This window comes from Leucopleurus acutus, assembly GCF_964270905.1.
Source record: "Leucopleurus acutus genome assembly, chromosome: 3".
NCBI lineage: Eukaryota > Metazoa > Chordata > Mammalia > Artiodactyla > Delphinidae > Leucopleurus > Leucopleurus acutus.
The window spans coordinates 105,582,858-105,597,607 of NC_139145.1; the positions used below are offsets into that span (position 1 = coordinate 105,582,858).

The following is a 14,750-nucleotide window of genomic DNA, read 5'->3' on the forward strand; positions in this document are numbered from 1 at the left end:
CCCTGCATTGGCAGGCAGATTCTTAAACACTGTGCCACCAGGGAAGTCCTCGGAAGGAAATAAATTTGGCATTTATTGTTTTCTTATAAATACCAAGAGACCAAAGAGCTCTCAGCTCAATCATAAAGTATAGCATCTTTCCCATCCACTCCCTGCACTGTACCTCTCCCTCATGCCACCATCCAGTGAGTCATCAAATCTTACCAACTTTGCCTCGAAGGTATTTCCTAAAGCTAATCCTTTCTCTCCATTACTATCCCACTGCCCTGGTTCAGGGTTATAGCAACACTCCAGAACTATTTCCAGAGATCCCTAATTCATCTCCCAGCTTCACACTGCATCCCACTCCAGTCTCCTTGTGACTCATTAGTCTTTATCAAAACCTTAAACTAATTGTAGGTCATCCTTCAGATACTCAAAATCCAGCCATGGTTTCCCAGCTCTTTCAGAATTAACCATGAGCCTCTTATCTCTGGCCCATCCCTACTCTCCAGTCTTCAACCTTCTTACCTTCTTCCACGGCCATCAAAAACCCTGCACTCCAACTCTAATAATGGCAAACATTTAAATTGCTCTTACTATGTGACTTACAAAAATTAACTCATCTTTTTGCATTAAAGTATACCTTTAATGTATATATTCATATGAATGCCCTTTCTATAGTTGGGGGAACTGACGCACAGAGAGGTTAAGTAACGGCCCAAGGTGGAACCCAGGCAGTCTGTCTCCAGAGTCCATGCTCTTAACTGCATTGTGCTGCCACTTTCCAAACAGTGTCAAGGCTTCTTGCCTTTGTGTATGCATTCCTAGAACTCTCCTGCTTCATGCTGCTGAGCACTGTTTGTCATCCCTCAGAATTCAATTCAACCATTCAGGAAATCCTTTCCTCACTCTTCCAAAAGGAATTATGCACCTCTCCTTGATTCTCTCTTGGCAGCCTGTGCCTACGTTATTTATTTCCTTGCATTGTAATTGCAATATCTAGGCACACATCTCTCTCCTGGACATTCATCCCTCTAGGGGCAAACTGTGTCCTATTCAGTTTGTATTCCCAGCTCAAGAAATAAGTGAGAGGACATGGCAGACATTCAGTAAATTTTTGTTAGCTGAATAAAGGAAAGTTTGATCTTCTAGATATAAATTTGTAATACTGTTTATGTGAAAAAAAAGAAAGAACACTTCAAAGAAATAATGTAATTTTAAATACAAAAAGATACACCCTTGATCTGTAATTCACAAAAATAATGTATTCTTCTGATACTGTGTATAACGAATAGTGCATTAATTATTTAATTAAATGGCTGAGCACTATTGACCAATGAAGTTTTACTAACTTTAACTTACTTAATGGAAAACCTAAAGAGCTGATATACAGCAGTAAATGAAATGGAGGTTGGTACCTCAGACCGTCACAAATTCCCTCTTAAAATAGTGACCCTCTTATTGCTTAAGTTGAAGTCATTTCAGAGATGAAGGCAAGTGGCGATAAAAAAGAAACAGGATGGGGTTGTGCTCTTGATGTAAGGGAAACATACAGCAAGTCATTATAATACATTAGTAATAGTGACACTTGTAGGTTTCAGTTGACAGTTATTCATCCACTATTTAATCCTTTCCTTTCAAGAGACAAAATGAAAAGTCACTGCTTTTAAAATTACATTTTGTCATATCTCCGTACATTAAAGCTTTTAACATGCTAATCTTAGTGGTTACAGATGATTTTAAGATCAGGTTCAACTGAATTTTTGTTAGATTTAATAGAAATAATCGTTAGCACAGCCATGCCTTGTGTTGGATTATTCACTTCCCTCTTGGTACCCTTTGTTTTCACTTGGATAACATAGTTGCTTTTTTATTGAGTCAAAAGTACCAGTATGCTCAAGGATATACTGTTTCCTGATTGAGACCAAAAAAGGGAGGTAGGGGAGCAGAAAAAACCCTTTAGGAACTCTTTGAACATTTAGGAGAATTCTACAGTCTACGTAGCTATTTGACAATAAGGCGAAGGATATTTATGTATATTGATTAATAATTTTAATGGCATTTATTGTAAATTAGATATAATTTTATATAAAAAGAAACTAACAGCTGTTTCCTTATTTTGATGTTTATTGTTTACTATTTTATGCATTTGGTTGTCAAGCACTGTCACTTCTGGAATGCTTAATTTATATCAGCTAAATACATGGAGACTTGGTGGTGGCAGTGTACTGCTGTGGATAAACCACTGAGCGGTGGCTGAGTAAGGAGACCTGGCTTCCAGACTCCAAAAAGACTCCATCCAGTTAAGACTTTGGGTCATAACTTTGAGCCTCTGAACTTAGTACTCACATTAACGATAAGACACGAAAGTCTTTAAAGTCCATTTACATGCAGTGTTTTATGATCATATAATCACAAAACTTTCCTAACATGAGTTTTTTGTAATTCATTTAGCATTGGAAAAGAAAAATTTAGCATATTATAAAATAGAACTAAATGAGAAGAGGAAAAGGTCATACAATGTTTAATTATTCTATACTAGTACTGTTGCTCTGCAAGTATTTGTTTTTGAGAATACTTATCAAAAATTTCTTGGCTGACTTTCTTATCAACCAAACAGACTTCTGCAATTCTTGCTCAATAATTTAAACTATCAGTGAAGTGGTTAAAAATTCGGTTTAAAAGTATTGGCTTTAACAAGTTTATATTTTTGTTGTCTAACAAAACACAAATTCAGAATGCAATATTCAAGAAAAGGAGATGGATACCATTTAGTTACTCTCAAATAAGAAAACTTTTTTGTTAGTATCAAAATATAATTTTATATTACTTTAAAAAAAATTGTTAAGCAGCCAATGAAAAAAATCTGAATTAATAGTTGGATTCTTTTAAAGTATTATGTTAGTTTAAATTGTCCTGAATAAAAATTCTGAACTCATTTGCAGTTTTACCTTGGGAGTTCACCCAAAACATAAATAAAGATCCAACAGCATTGCTTTATTATTATCTATGCAATTAAGTAACAGTGATATTTTTAACCCAAACCAAGGTTATCTAGATTTATTAAAAGGAAAAAAAAATACTGTCCTCTAGTTGGAGAATCTACAGCATGTGATAATCAGACACTGCCAAGAAAATCAGTGTCAACTTCCCGTGTACAAGACCTGGAAGAGGATAGGTGAAGCAGTATCTTGACACCGTTCTCTAGGGGTCAACGTTGAAGTGGGAGAGGCAGGTCAAAGAGGAGACAGGTGAATATTACAGGCTAAGTCAGGGCACCATCTGCTTTCAACCCTTTTGGTTTGGCTTAATTCTTAAGGAGTTTGATTTCCAGAGGGAAAAACAAAATTTCAAATTATAACTTCCCTAGAGAGGGTTTCAGCAGATTTTAGAGCCTTTTGCATATCATGATGTCTGACCTCACAAGTTGTATTCCTTTTTATCACCTGTCTTTCTGTTGTATTCAGCAAAGCAATGTGAAAATTGGTCTCTTCACTCATATCCCATTGATTTAACCTAAGAGTGTGATTGATAATAAAACTTTGGTCTTTTTAATATTAATTCAAGAAGTTAACATTTCCTCCTAAAATATTAGTTTTACTCAACGTTTGTCTTTTTTCTCTCAGCATTTTTCTTTGTCCTCGCACAGTGTTGGTTTCTCTCTTTCCTGTTTTTGACATCTTCATAAGATTTTATTTGGAGATAATACAGAAGGAAAAGCTCTTTTCAAAATCATTAGTGATATGAAACTGTACATCAATAGACAGTAGATCCTGACGGAGGGATGTGGTTAAAAAAACCCCTCTTGGAAATCAATGTTTTACCTACCAGGGACTTTTTGGGGCTTCAAGGCTGTCAGCCAAGGGTATAATTTGCTGTTTTTAGACAAACCTTTGCCAGTCTTAAATTTTAGTTAGACTTATATAGAATCTTTCACTTGAATTTCAATTGTAAGAGTGTATAGTCATGAAACAGTCTCATATTTGAAAGATCAAATCAGATATATTCCTTTAGTTAACTTTCTACTAAAGGAAACTATATTGTACCAAAACCCTGGCTAAACGGTTTCAATTTATCATCTATAGATGTGTCCATAGGGTGCTAAGTATTCACTAGGTTTATTTATTATTGCTCCATTTCAGTTATTTTAACTGAACTTAATATCTACTTAGTAACTGTCTTACTAAACACTGTTCCCTCCTTTCACGATTTTTTGACCTTAGACTCCACTTACAACCTCTAGTTATGGCAAAGAACGGATTTGTCGTGTTTGTAGTGTGAGCAGGGGAAAAAAAATCCCTGCCAAATTAGGTTATTATAATATAGTAATAATAGCAAATCTAAAGCTGTGGTTAATTTACATATTCAAACATGATAACATTAATTTACATAACAATCATGGAAAAGAAACCTTTAGTATTAAGCAACTCAGAGAAAACTATGAAATCATGGAGCAAAATTTTTGCTCAAGCAGTAATTTGGGAAAATATTCTGGAGGCAGATGTTCAGAATAATAAAATCACCAAGAAAAATACATGATATACCAGTTACTTTAGAGATGACATCACCCTTGGAAAGTCTGTGAATTCCCATTTTGCAGGATTGGTGGTGAAAATTAAATGAGATCATCAATACAAGGCAGCACCTAGCACAGTTTCTGCCCTAGAGTAATAAATGTTGGCTCTTGTTAGTATTATAATTATCTATATTCTTGACTTCCTAAGCAAAAAATAAAGCTTAATCTAGTCCCAGTAATATTTATTAAATGTGCAGGGTGTGAGTAGTGCACTAGCAGGCCTCACAGAGATGCCTGCCGCGGCCCCTACCCTCAAGGGTGGGAGTAGAGAGGAGATATTAATAATTCTGAGGCAGAAAGGGAGCGCAGTGCGATGCAGTGCAACACATTTCATTTGAACATTATCATCTTCTGATGTGTTTGCAGCAGTTGTGTAAATGTTAAAACCACAAGTAATTATTCTTTCTCTTCTGTCATGTTCTCTCTAATTTGAACTGTCTCAATATTTTTGTTTATAAAAATGACTGAAAGAATGAACAATTGTGTCAATAATGAAGACACCCCCTCATTTTTTAGTAAAGAGACAGCCCCCAAATCGCAAGAAGTGAACAATTAAGTGAGTCATAAATCTATCATTCATTGTTAAGTGGAACTTTTTTTAAGATAGCAAGATTCCATATCATTTTTGTGGTACGATGAAAAACTATCCCTTCAGTAAGTCAGTACTAAGAACAGACCGATAGAGTGCCTTTGTGCATGGGAAACATCAAATTGTCGATTTCTTTCTTATTTGCAAGCGGAGCCTTTATTCCAAGAGAACGAACAATTCAAGGATGCATTCTAAATCTGAAACATGTGGCTTTTGTAATAATGTAGTGGAAGCAGTTTGTGCTTTGGATTCAGATCAGAGCTCTCCCACTTACTGACAAGTCTCAGAAACTCCCGGAACCTCAGTTTCCTCATCTGTCAAAAATTGGGATGATAATGCCTGACCCACATGACTTTCAGGAAAAATGAAAGTGGTCTGCCAACACAAACCTGCTTTATAACACAGACTCCAATCTTTAGGAAAACAACTCAGTAATAAGTAAAAATTCTTTACGTCTGCCTCACAATCCAAAGCCCATTGTATGTGCTGAAAGTTTAAAGTTCTAGTTGGCAGATAGACTTAATTTCACAAAAGATACTAAACAAAACACATCTAAGAAACATCAAGGACAAGTGGGGTAAGTAGGAAATCCGTGAAGGCATGGTTCAGCATCAGGGTGACATGGTCAAGCAGAAGAGACAAGGCTCTTTTTAGAACGTCTGCTGCCCTCTAACTGGTGTAGCCAAGAATAGTCTTGGCTTGAGTGTATTCTTGGGGTATTTTCTAAGAATACACCACAAAAGGCACTGAGGTTTCACAGGAGTTTCTTCTTAGTCTAACATTATACGTTATTATATTATTTCCCTGAGAAACCCCCGATAGATTGGAGACTTGATTTTACTTTTAAGAATCTGTAATCAGGAGTCTTTAGCTGGATAAGAATCAGAAATCTGATTTGCCCCCATTCTGCAGTAGGCATATTGAAATTTTCATCATTCCCAGATTTCTGACCTCCAAATGTTTTGTGGTTGCCTTTTCCCTTAGAGCCATCCCATGAAAAAGATCTCCTTTCCCCTCAAAAAAAAAAAACAAAAAAAAAAAAACTGATTGTGATTTACAACAGCTGAATAACTTATAGTTGGTAGTGCTTTCAACAGCGTTTCAGGCATTCAGGGCAAAGTGAATATAAGACTGAAGTCCAGAAGGTCATAATTTTTTCCCACTAAAAACTATTTTAGGTGCGTTGCTTCCGGTAGAGCAGTGGGTTGTATGAGCAGTTTTACTATGTACAAATAAAATTACATGAAAAGCCGTAGGTTTATTTGAGACACAAAACAATGTCCTGATATTGGAAACTAACTTCCCTTAAAACTTTTAAAAAGTCAAATGTAAAATTAATTGATAGTAGTGAACGTTATCATATATGTAACATCTCTAGTTTAACAAGACTGTATGCTGTAAATATTTTCAAAATTGTTCTGTTGAAAGAAAAAAAAACCTTAAGTGGGCAAAGCATTTTGCTGAAGTAAAACACAAAAATCAATACATCAGAGGTTCAGCTGTATGTTGACTTTAATGTTTTCCTGTGGCAGTTTGCTCCAAATTCCCAAAAATAAGATACCATTAACAAACTACTAAACAAAGTAATTTTTATAACGTGTGTATGAGAAATTATTTTCCAGATATCTAATAGTGGATACTATAAAATACTGGGCGCTTTCCTATCATGTTGAGTGGTTCTGATGAAGCTGGTTTCTTAAATAGACAGTAGGTGGGTAAACATCTTTACCCTCTATTACAGGGGAGAAGATTATTGACTAAAGTATTACAAAATCTACCTTTAAAAGCATACTTAATCATCCACTCAAAATAGCACGCTGAAAGTTAAACAGCTGCTCTGGCATTTACTGTAGCTAAACCCAATATTTCCTATTTGTAAATATTTATTTATCCAGAAGGAGACTAGAAATATGGTTTGGAACATCACCATTCTGTGCCCCTTATGTAAGTCCAGTGTCTTTTGAACCAGAATTGGTATTTTTGATGCCCAGGTTGACCATGTTCCACATCACTGCTGACTTAGGAGGCCCTTTGAGTCTCATGTCCCTGGTCTCACCCTTTGTTTCCTCTCTTCCTTTGTGTTCCTGTAATTTTAGGATGAGGTTTGACAGGGAAGGGTTTTCAAAATCTCAGAGTATGACCAATTCCCAGGAGCAGGGCCGTGTTGTGCTTCAGAGCATGGACTCTGGACACACTGCTGGGTTCAAACCATGGCTCAGCCAGCTGATAGCTGTTTGACGCTGGGCAAGTTACTGGACCTCTCTGTTCTTCAGTTTTCTCTTTATGTAACACAGGGATACTCTTAGCACCTCACAGGGTTGTTTTGAGGATTAAAGGTGTTTTATATCCAGGTATAATAACAAAACACATTGCATAGGTGCCTGTACTGTTCTGGGTACTTAAGATGCATGCTTGATGTTGTTAATACTATTGGTAATTAGTACTATATAAAATGCTTGCTGTTGTTAATATTGCATGGTCATGTTGGTCAGCTGCCTTGGGAGAGTAGGTGGGAGTCTCTGATTCAGATGACTTTTATGCTTCTCTCACACTGATGAAATCATTACTTAGCGTGTGAAAACCAAGGCTCAGTATAGTTGAAGGAACTCTAATGGAGACCTCATGACTAGGAACTGGATTTATCTACTTAATCCTCCTTTGTCCTCGATGCCCATCTGCCTTGTAAATCTTCCCGACTCTGCTGCCTCATTCAGACCTCATTCCTCATGTGTTCCCTGGCAGATGTGTCCTAACTAGCTTCCTTATGACCGTCTAACTCTGTAATGTATCCTTTCCACTGCCACTATTGCTGTTTTCCCAGTACACAGCTAACGACACCCCTTCCTACTCACAAACAACTTTGGCTGTTCATTTTCTATGGTATAAAGTTTAGTAAAAGTTTATTATAAAGTCTACAGTAGAAAGTTAACATGATCTGACAGGCTTGTGTTAGCCTAGCCTACTTTTTCAACTTCTGAAAACTGCATCCTCTGAAATGATCTATATTTCACCTTCATAGGAATACTTATCCTTCTCAAACACAGTCGTGACTCTGAGATCTGTCATGAATTCCCTCTCTCCAGGAAGTCTCTCTCTGAACCGCCTAATGAAATCCTGTGCACTCTTAATTGCCACTCTTCTACCATTCTTTTTCCTAGGATATCATGCAGCCCGTCTTTTGGTAGAAAGGTCTGTATGAGTAAATTATTATTGAAATTCATCTTGATATAGAGACAACCTATGGCAGTAAACACTTGACAGTGTAGAAGAAAAGATCCAGCATCTCAGAGCTTTTTTTCATTAGGGAAAATTTCTACTTTGAGTCTACTGCTTGCAGTTAGCTAAGGTAATGTGCTTTGAAATGATTAACAGGTGCAATAGGTGAAAAAGAAGCTTTAATTAACTCTCTATTAACAAATTTAGTAGGTGGGCACTTGCATGATTTTCTGACTTTTATATTATATGGTTGATAAACAGTTTGTCTCAGTGGTGTACTTGGTCATCAGTGTGTAATCATTATCTAAAATAGAAAATGTTCTCAAGTAGCATAAAGAGGAGAGACCCTTGATGTTTGAAATTAGCAAGTTACACATTATGTTTTCAGTTCTCATCCCACATTCCCTCCGTAACTTGACTTTTAGTCCCATTCCTGAATAATTCTAATTTTTCCAGCATAATTTGCATATGTGTTTTGTGAGCATTTGAAACGCTTAACGGACTAGTGCTCTGTGTAGTATTAGCCTCTAATTATGCACGATTTTGGAGGAGAATGAGTTCAAGGTGGGCTGAGGTTGACTGAAAGGTATCATGAAAGCACTGGGCCTTTGCCGATCCTTAAAAATGAATTTGAATTAAACAGGAAATCAAACACTGCCAGTTATTGAACTGCTAGAGCAAAGACTCAGGCTTATTCAGAGGATGGTGAGCTTGGCTGTGGCCACTGGAAATTAGGTTAGATAGACAGAGTGGGTCAAACTACGCACAGTTTGGAGAGCCAAGCCAGGGCACTGACCCACTAGTGTTAAGTATGATCTGAAAAAGGAACATGAGAGAAGCAACACTTGAGAAAGATTTTTAAAGAAAACCTTGGGAGTGTACATTAGGTTTATTATAACACATATGCACAAAAATTTGCATACAGCTTCAAGGAGCTCACAGTCTTCCGGCAGCCCATCTTAAGGCTTGGTGAAGAACCCTTCAACTAGAGACCAGGAACCCAAACAGGGGGTTATGGAAAGACCTAGTCAAATGGCAGCAAAAGCCTAAATTAGGATGGTGGCAATGGAAATGGAGGGAGACATTTTTGAAGAAAAGTTAGCAAGGTTTGGAAACTAATTGGATATGGAGTTGGAAGAGGAAGCGGGAATGAAGGAATAGTCAAAGATGGCGACTTGAGAGACTCCAAAAACAGATCGTGCCAACGAAAAAATTAACCTTGCTCCATGAGGACTAGTTTCTGTTTTGTGCTTATTAGATTTATATTCTTGTATTTATAATTGAAAGTCCAGGAGAGAAAAAAAAAAAAAGTGACGTGAAAAGACTCATAACGTCTAAACATCCCAATAAGAGAAAGTTTCAGAACTTCGGGTTCAAAGAGAGCTACATACTCAATTGAGCTCTGTGAGACAAGGCAAAATGTCCTCCTCACAACATCTTAAGCCAGGAATATGTTCTTTGAATTTACAACTTCTTAAAATAGGAGTCAATTTTAAAAAAAAAAGAAAAGAAAAAGCAGCAAGTGTTTTCAAGTTAACTGGAAAGAAAAAAATTTTTTTCTCCTAACACCACATTTGAAGTTTTGTGTATTTACAGTAGTTTTAGTATGAGTGTTTAGAAACTTGTAACCAAGAGACGTAGATTCTATTATCCTTTATGCAAATTATATCGTGAATGCTTAAATTGTTTTCTGTGAAACAATATTTTTAATCAAACGAAACGATAAAACAAACGAACTCTAAAGTTGGTCTGTTCTTCGTTTTCTTATAATCTATAATCAGGAAATCCATTCACTCATGCTTTATAATTTTGGGGCTTTTAAGTGGTCAGGGGAATGTGACATCTGCATGCAGTCACATCCAAATTGATAATTGTCCCAGGCGGAGGGTAATTTTAAAACATGAAGGAAAAAAAAAAAAAAAAAAAACATGAAGGAAGGTGGAATCTGTATCTCAGAAGGTTATTGAAGGGTGGCGGTTCCCACCTCCCGACCCCTGACTTTGAAAGAAACTGTTCTTTTGGGCGAATTTATCTTAAGGTAGGACAGCAGCCTCAACCAAGGCCAAAGCGTCCTGAGTGGGGAGGCGGCTGCGGCTTCCGAGCCAGTTTAAATGCAGGCTCTTCTTAGCAGTAAACCACACGAATGTATTCATCACTGATTTTCAAATGATAGGTTTCTATATCACTGGTTTAGGATCCACAGCCTCACATTCCTGAATCTATATTATGCCAAAAGAATAACAACTTGGTGGCTGGAAACAGAAATGGTTATTATACGGCTCCAAAATGCTAGCTGGCACAATATGCTAAAAACAGCAGAAACTCACCGGTAAAAGGCAGAATTTATTTGTTCTCAAAAATAACTTTATGCTCTAAAAATATGAATCTAAGAAGTGTCATCGTGGTTCAAAATATTTTACCTTCAATATGTAAACACCTTAAAATATGTGACTAATCTTCTAAAATGGCATAATTTCCAAACAACAGGAAATATTCCAAGGGGAAAAATAGAATGCTTTGCCAATCAATTTTTTAAGTTTTGAGGCATTTATTGGGTGAAAAACTATAATATATGTTTGCTTTTTTTTCCCCCGACTGCTGCCCCAAATCATTGTTTAAAATGTGGGCAAAAAGGGGTAGGCTTTGTTGGAATTTCTCAGAGTTTACTGTAGAAGATGTTTGGTTTTTTTTTATTTAAAAAAAAGAGCTTTTCTCAGAGCCTTCGTGCAGCATTTCCATTTTCACACACTGGCCCAGTGCTCGTCATATCACAGGACAACACATTTCATAAAGTGGTTTTACTTCCTTTTAGCAAAATAACTCCTCCATGCAAACCAGTATCGGCATCTACGACGCCGGGGTTTTAGTTTCTTCAGATCTGTTCAAGCTTCATTGCACTGCTTAACTGACTTCTTTTTCCCCCTTTCTTTTGAAATTACCCAGCTAATTTTCCATTTGATTGTTTATTTAAACCAGATCTCAGGCAGGCTTAATAGATAAGTGACATAGGCATTCAGTGTGTCTGTCAGTCTGAGCTTCAGCTGACAGGAAAGTAGAGAGCAAACTTTGTCTTGGTTTTCTCACTCCCTTTTTATCCAGTGGAATCTATTAATTAAAACGAAAGCCCTAGCATAGTCACGATAATGATTCAGTAAGACACCTTAAATATAAGACTCCTGTGAGCATTCCATTTGATCGAGCGTTTTTCTAAGTGAACATATCCTTTGTATTTCTCCTAGTGGAAAAAGGTAAATTGCATTTGTTTCATAAAATAACTTTTGCCACAGAAAACAATCCAAATTAACTGTAAAAAAAATGTTTTGGGCTTTTGACATATTTAGCTGGCTTTAGAGAATTTAGCTAATTTTCTTGAAGTTTTATTATAGAAGAGTAATTTACATACAAATTCAACCAACACTTCTTAAGCAACTACTTTATACTTGACACGCTTTGGGGGAGGAGTTGTTTGTTTTATTTTGTGGGGTTTTTCTTCCAGTAAAGTGGAGAATTTTATGCATAATCCAATTGACAGATTTAATCTTGTAGTTATTTGTTATATATTCAGCCCGTTTATTCATGCATAAAATGAGACAAGTAAATGAATGGGGTATGAAGAACCAGTGTGCTCTCCACAGTGTGCCTCAAATAGATTCTAATTCAAAAGATGTACCCATAAATCTCTCCTGAAATATACCTGGGCTTTGCCTTCCCAATTCCTCATCATAGCTCAGGTCATCATAGAAGTTTCCAGACTGGATCACACTATGAGGCCTTCCTAATGACAGAATATCCCAATACCAGTAGATCTCTCTGTCCACTTAAAGACCTGTGTTACCTCTGCTCTGCAACCTTCAGGGGTCTGCATTTCCACCATTTAAACCCAAGACATGTTAGCCTGGAATTCACAGGCTAAACTTCTGTGGGTTCCACAGCCCAACCCTCCATGTTCCTTCAGGGTCTCTGACACTCCCCTCTTTCCATGGGTTGCCTTCTCACCAGGATGCTCACATGCCACCTTGAACCTTTCCCAGTGCCTGGTCACAAGCCCAGAGATCTTACTACCTCCTCTGTTTTTTCAAGACTCACATTAGTTCTTGCCTCTTCCGTGAATCTTGTTTGGATAATCTCTTCCCTCCTGGGAACCCAATAGCACTTAATCTGTATTGCTCTGTGGCACATCACCCCAGGCTGCCTTGTCTTAGTGCGTATGTTTCACGCGTGCCTGTATTGGATTGCCACAAAGGGACTGCAGGGCCTTTGAGGACCGGGGGCTTGTCTCTGCATCCCCACTGGGTAGCACACAGTACCATTCGTCCTGGGGTAATAGATACTTGTGTTTTACGATAATGATAATGATGACAGTAACAACGAGGTTTGACTGTCTCCTTTAGAGAGCTTTAGAAAACAACTGTCTAGGTAGGTTTCCAGCACGGGTTGTTGAATGACCTAGGTGGTTTCTCTTACTCTCCAATCAGAGATGGTAGAGGAAGCCAGCAGGGGACTTTCCGGTTCAGCTCAGGTTGCATCGACTCCCTCCACAGCTCTGCCTGTCACGGGACATTATATTTTGAATTATGACAAATGGACACCTTCAGATAGCCATTTGTCTGTTAGTGGAGGGCTAAGCATCAGAGACCAAAGAAAACCCTTTCAGGACGGTTGCCACTCAGTGGCTACTCCTGTGCCCTGTGCATCAGCACTTTAGTGGAGGCATCGTCCCCTCATTTCGGCCCCTGAGAAGGAGTCCTGCTTTTTGAAGTTCTGTGTGAGCAAGAAAGCAGGGCTTCAGGTTCGTACACTGAGCTTAGTGAGGAGAGCAAACCAGATGGAAGAAAGCCATAGGGAGAAATCGCTCAAAGACAAGGGGAACTGAATAGCAAAGCGTGTGATAGGCTACTACACCTCCTGCGTGTCCTAGAAATTATAGTCTTGCTGGTATGCCCTTTCTTCACTTAAGGACACACAGATACACAAAATAAAACCCAAATCGCTGAACCCAAAGAGTGAGTCATGCCGGCCAGGCCTCCGCTGAGCTAGTCAATTAAAGTGCAGGACCAATTCAGTGCTTTTCTTAGACCCTGAACGACTGACTGTCTGACTTTCTTCCCAAATTTTTTTTTTAATTAATGAATTTATTTATTTTTGGCTGTGTTGGGTCTTCGTTTCTGTGTGAGGGCTTTCTCTAGTTGCGGCGAGCGGGAACCACTCTTCATCGCAGTGCGCAGGCCTCTCACTATCGCGGCCTCTCTTGTCGCGGAGCACAGGCTCCAGACGCGCAGGCTCAGTAGTTGTGGCGCACAGGCTCTAGTTGCTCCGCGGCATGTGGGATCTTCCCAGACCAGGGCTCGAACCCGTGTCTCCTGCATTGGCAGGCAGATTCTCAACCACTGCACCACCAGGGAAGCCCCCGAAATTTTTTTAATAGAATAAAAGTATATGCTGGTTTCTGGGCAAGTTGCTATCTATTAGGTCTCTTCTCATTAAGAGTTTTTAATCTTCCTTCAGAGGAATGTTAAATAACTGATTGGGTTCCTGATGTGGAGGCTGTCAGTCATCCTGTGAACTTTCAGTGTACGTTATTGTCTCACCTTGTTAATCCTTTATTCTTAATCTCATGTAGTGTATTCTCTAGAAACATTTTTGAGTCTAGATTTTTTTTTTCCTCAGTGCTCTCATTGTTTTGTGTTAACAGGGAACGGGTATGGCAATCCCCGAAACTCACCAGGTCTGCTGGTCTCACCTGGTAACTTGAACAAGAATATGCAAGCAAAATCTCCTCCCCCCATGAATTTAGGGATGAATAACCGTAAACCAGATCTCCGAGTTCTTATTCCACCAGGCAGCAAGAATACGATGCCATCAGTGGTAATGTGAAATTACATTTTAAATAAATGTTGCTGTTTTGTATATGTTTTGCTATTTGTGTATTTGTCTAACTTTATGAATTACTCACATGCTCCCAGAAAATTAACACATCAGTGCTGTTGCTGGGGCCCTGTTGGATTTAGCTATTATTTCTGGTAACTAGTGTGCATTTTCCCTTTTCCGTGGAAAAAAAAGAACCAACATCCAAAAAAACTCCACTATAGGGCTGTGTTCTGGGGCAAAGAAAACATTTCCTTTTAAGGCCTCCAATTTATAATTAGAAAAAAGTCATTACCTAGTACTCTGCTTATGACACATATGATTTGATTTGACCAATGGTAGAACCACACTCACAGAATGAGGTATTTCATAACAGATTTTTACAGTATTGAACTAAATAAATATGTCCTTAAGGTACTGACAATGAAAAATCTTTCTCAAAATTCCTAAATGAACTTTCTCCCGTTAATTAGCAATTCTTTTCTTAGGTGTATTGCAGTGATAATGTTTAATGTATCACAT

The 14,750-nt window shown here is 37.9% G+C and overlaps 1 protein-coding gene across 2 annotated transcripts in view; it reads left to right on the forward strand.

Moving 5' to 3' along the window:
• The window catches only part of MEF2C (myocyte enhancer factor 2C), a 143,916-nt gene that overhangs the window by 120,442 nt on the left and 8,724 nt on the right, over positions 1-14,750 (forward strand). For both annotated transcript variants that reach the window (XM_082836062.1, XM_082836063.1), the window contains exon 7: positions 14,056-14,228. In XM_082836062.1, coding sequence (XP_082692188.1) covers positions 14,056-14,228 — 173 coding nt within the window. The remainder of the gene's footprint in view (positions 1-14,055; positions 14,229-14,750) is intronic.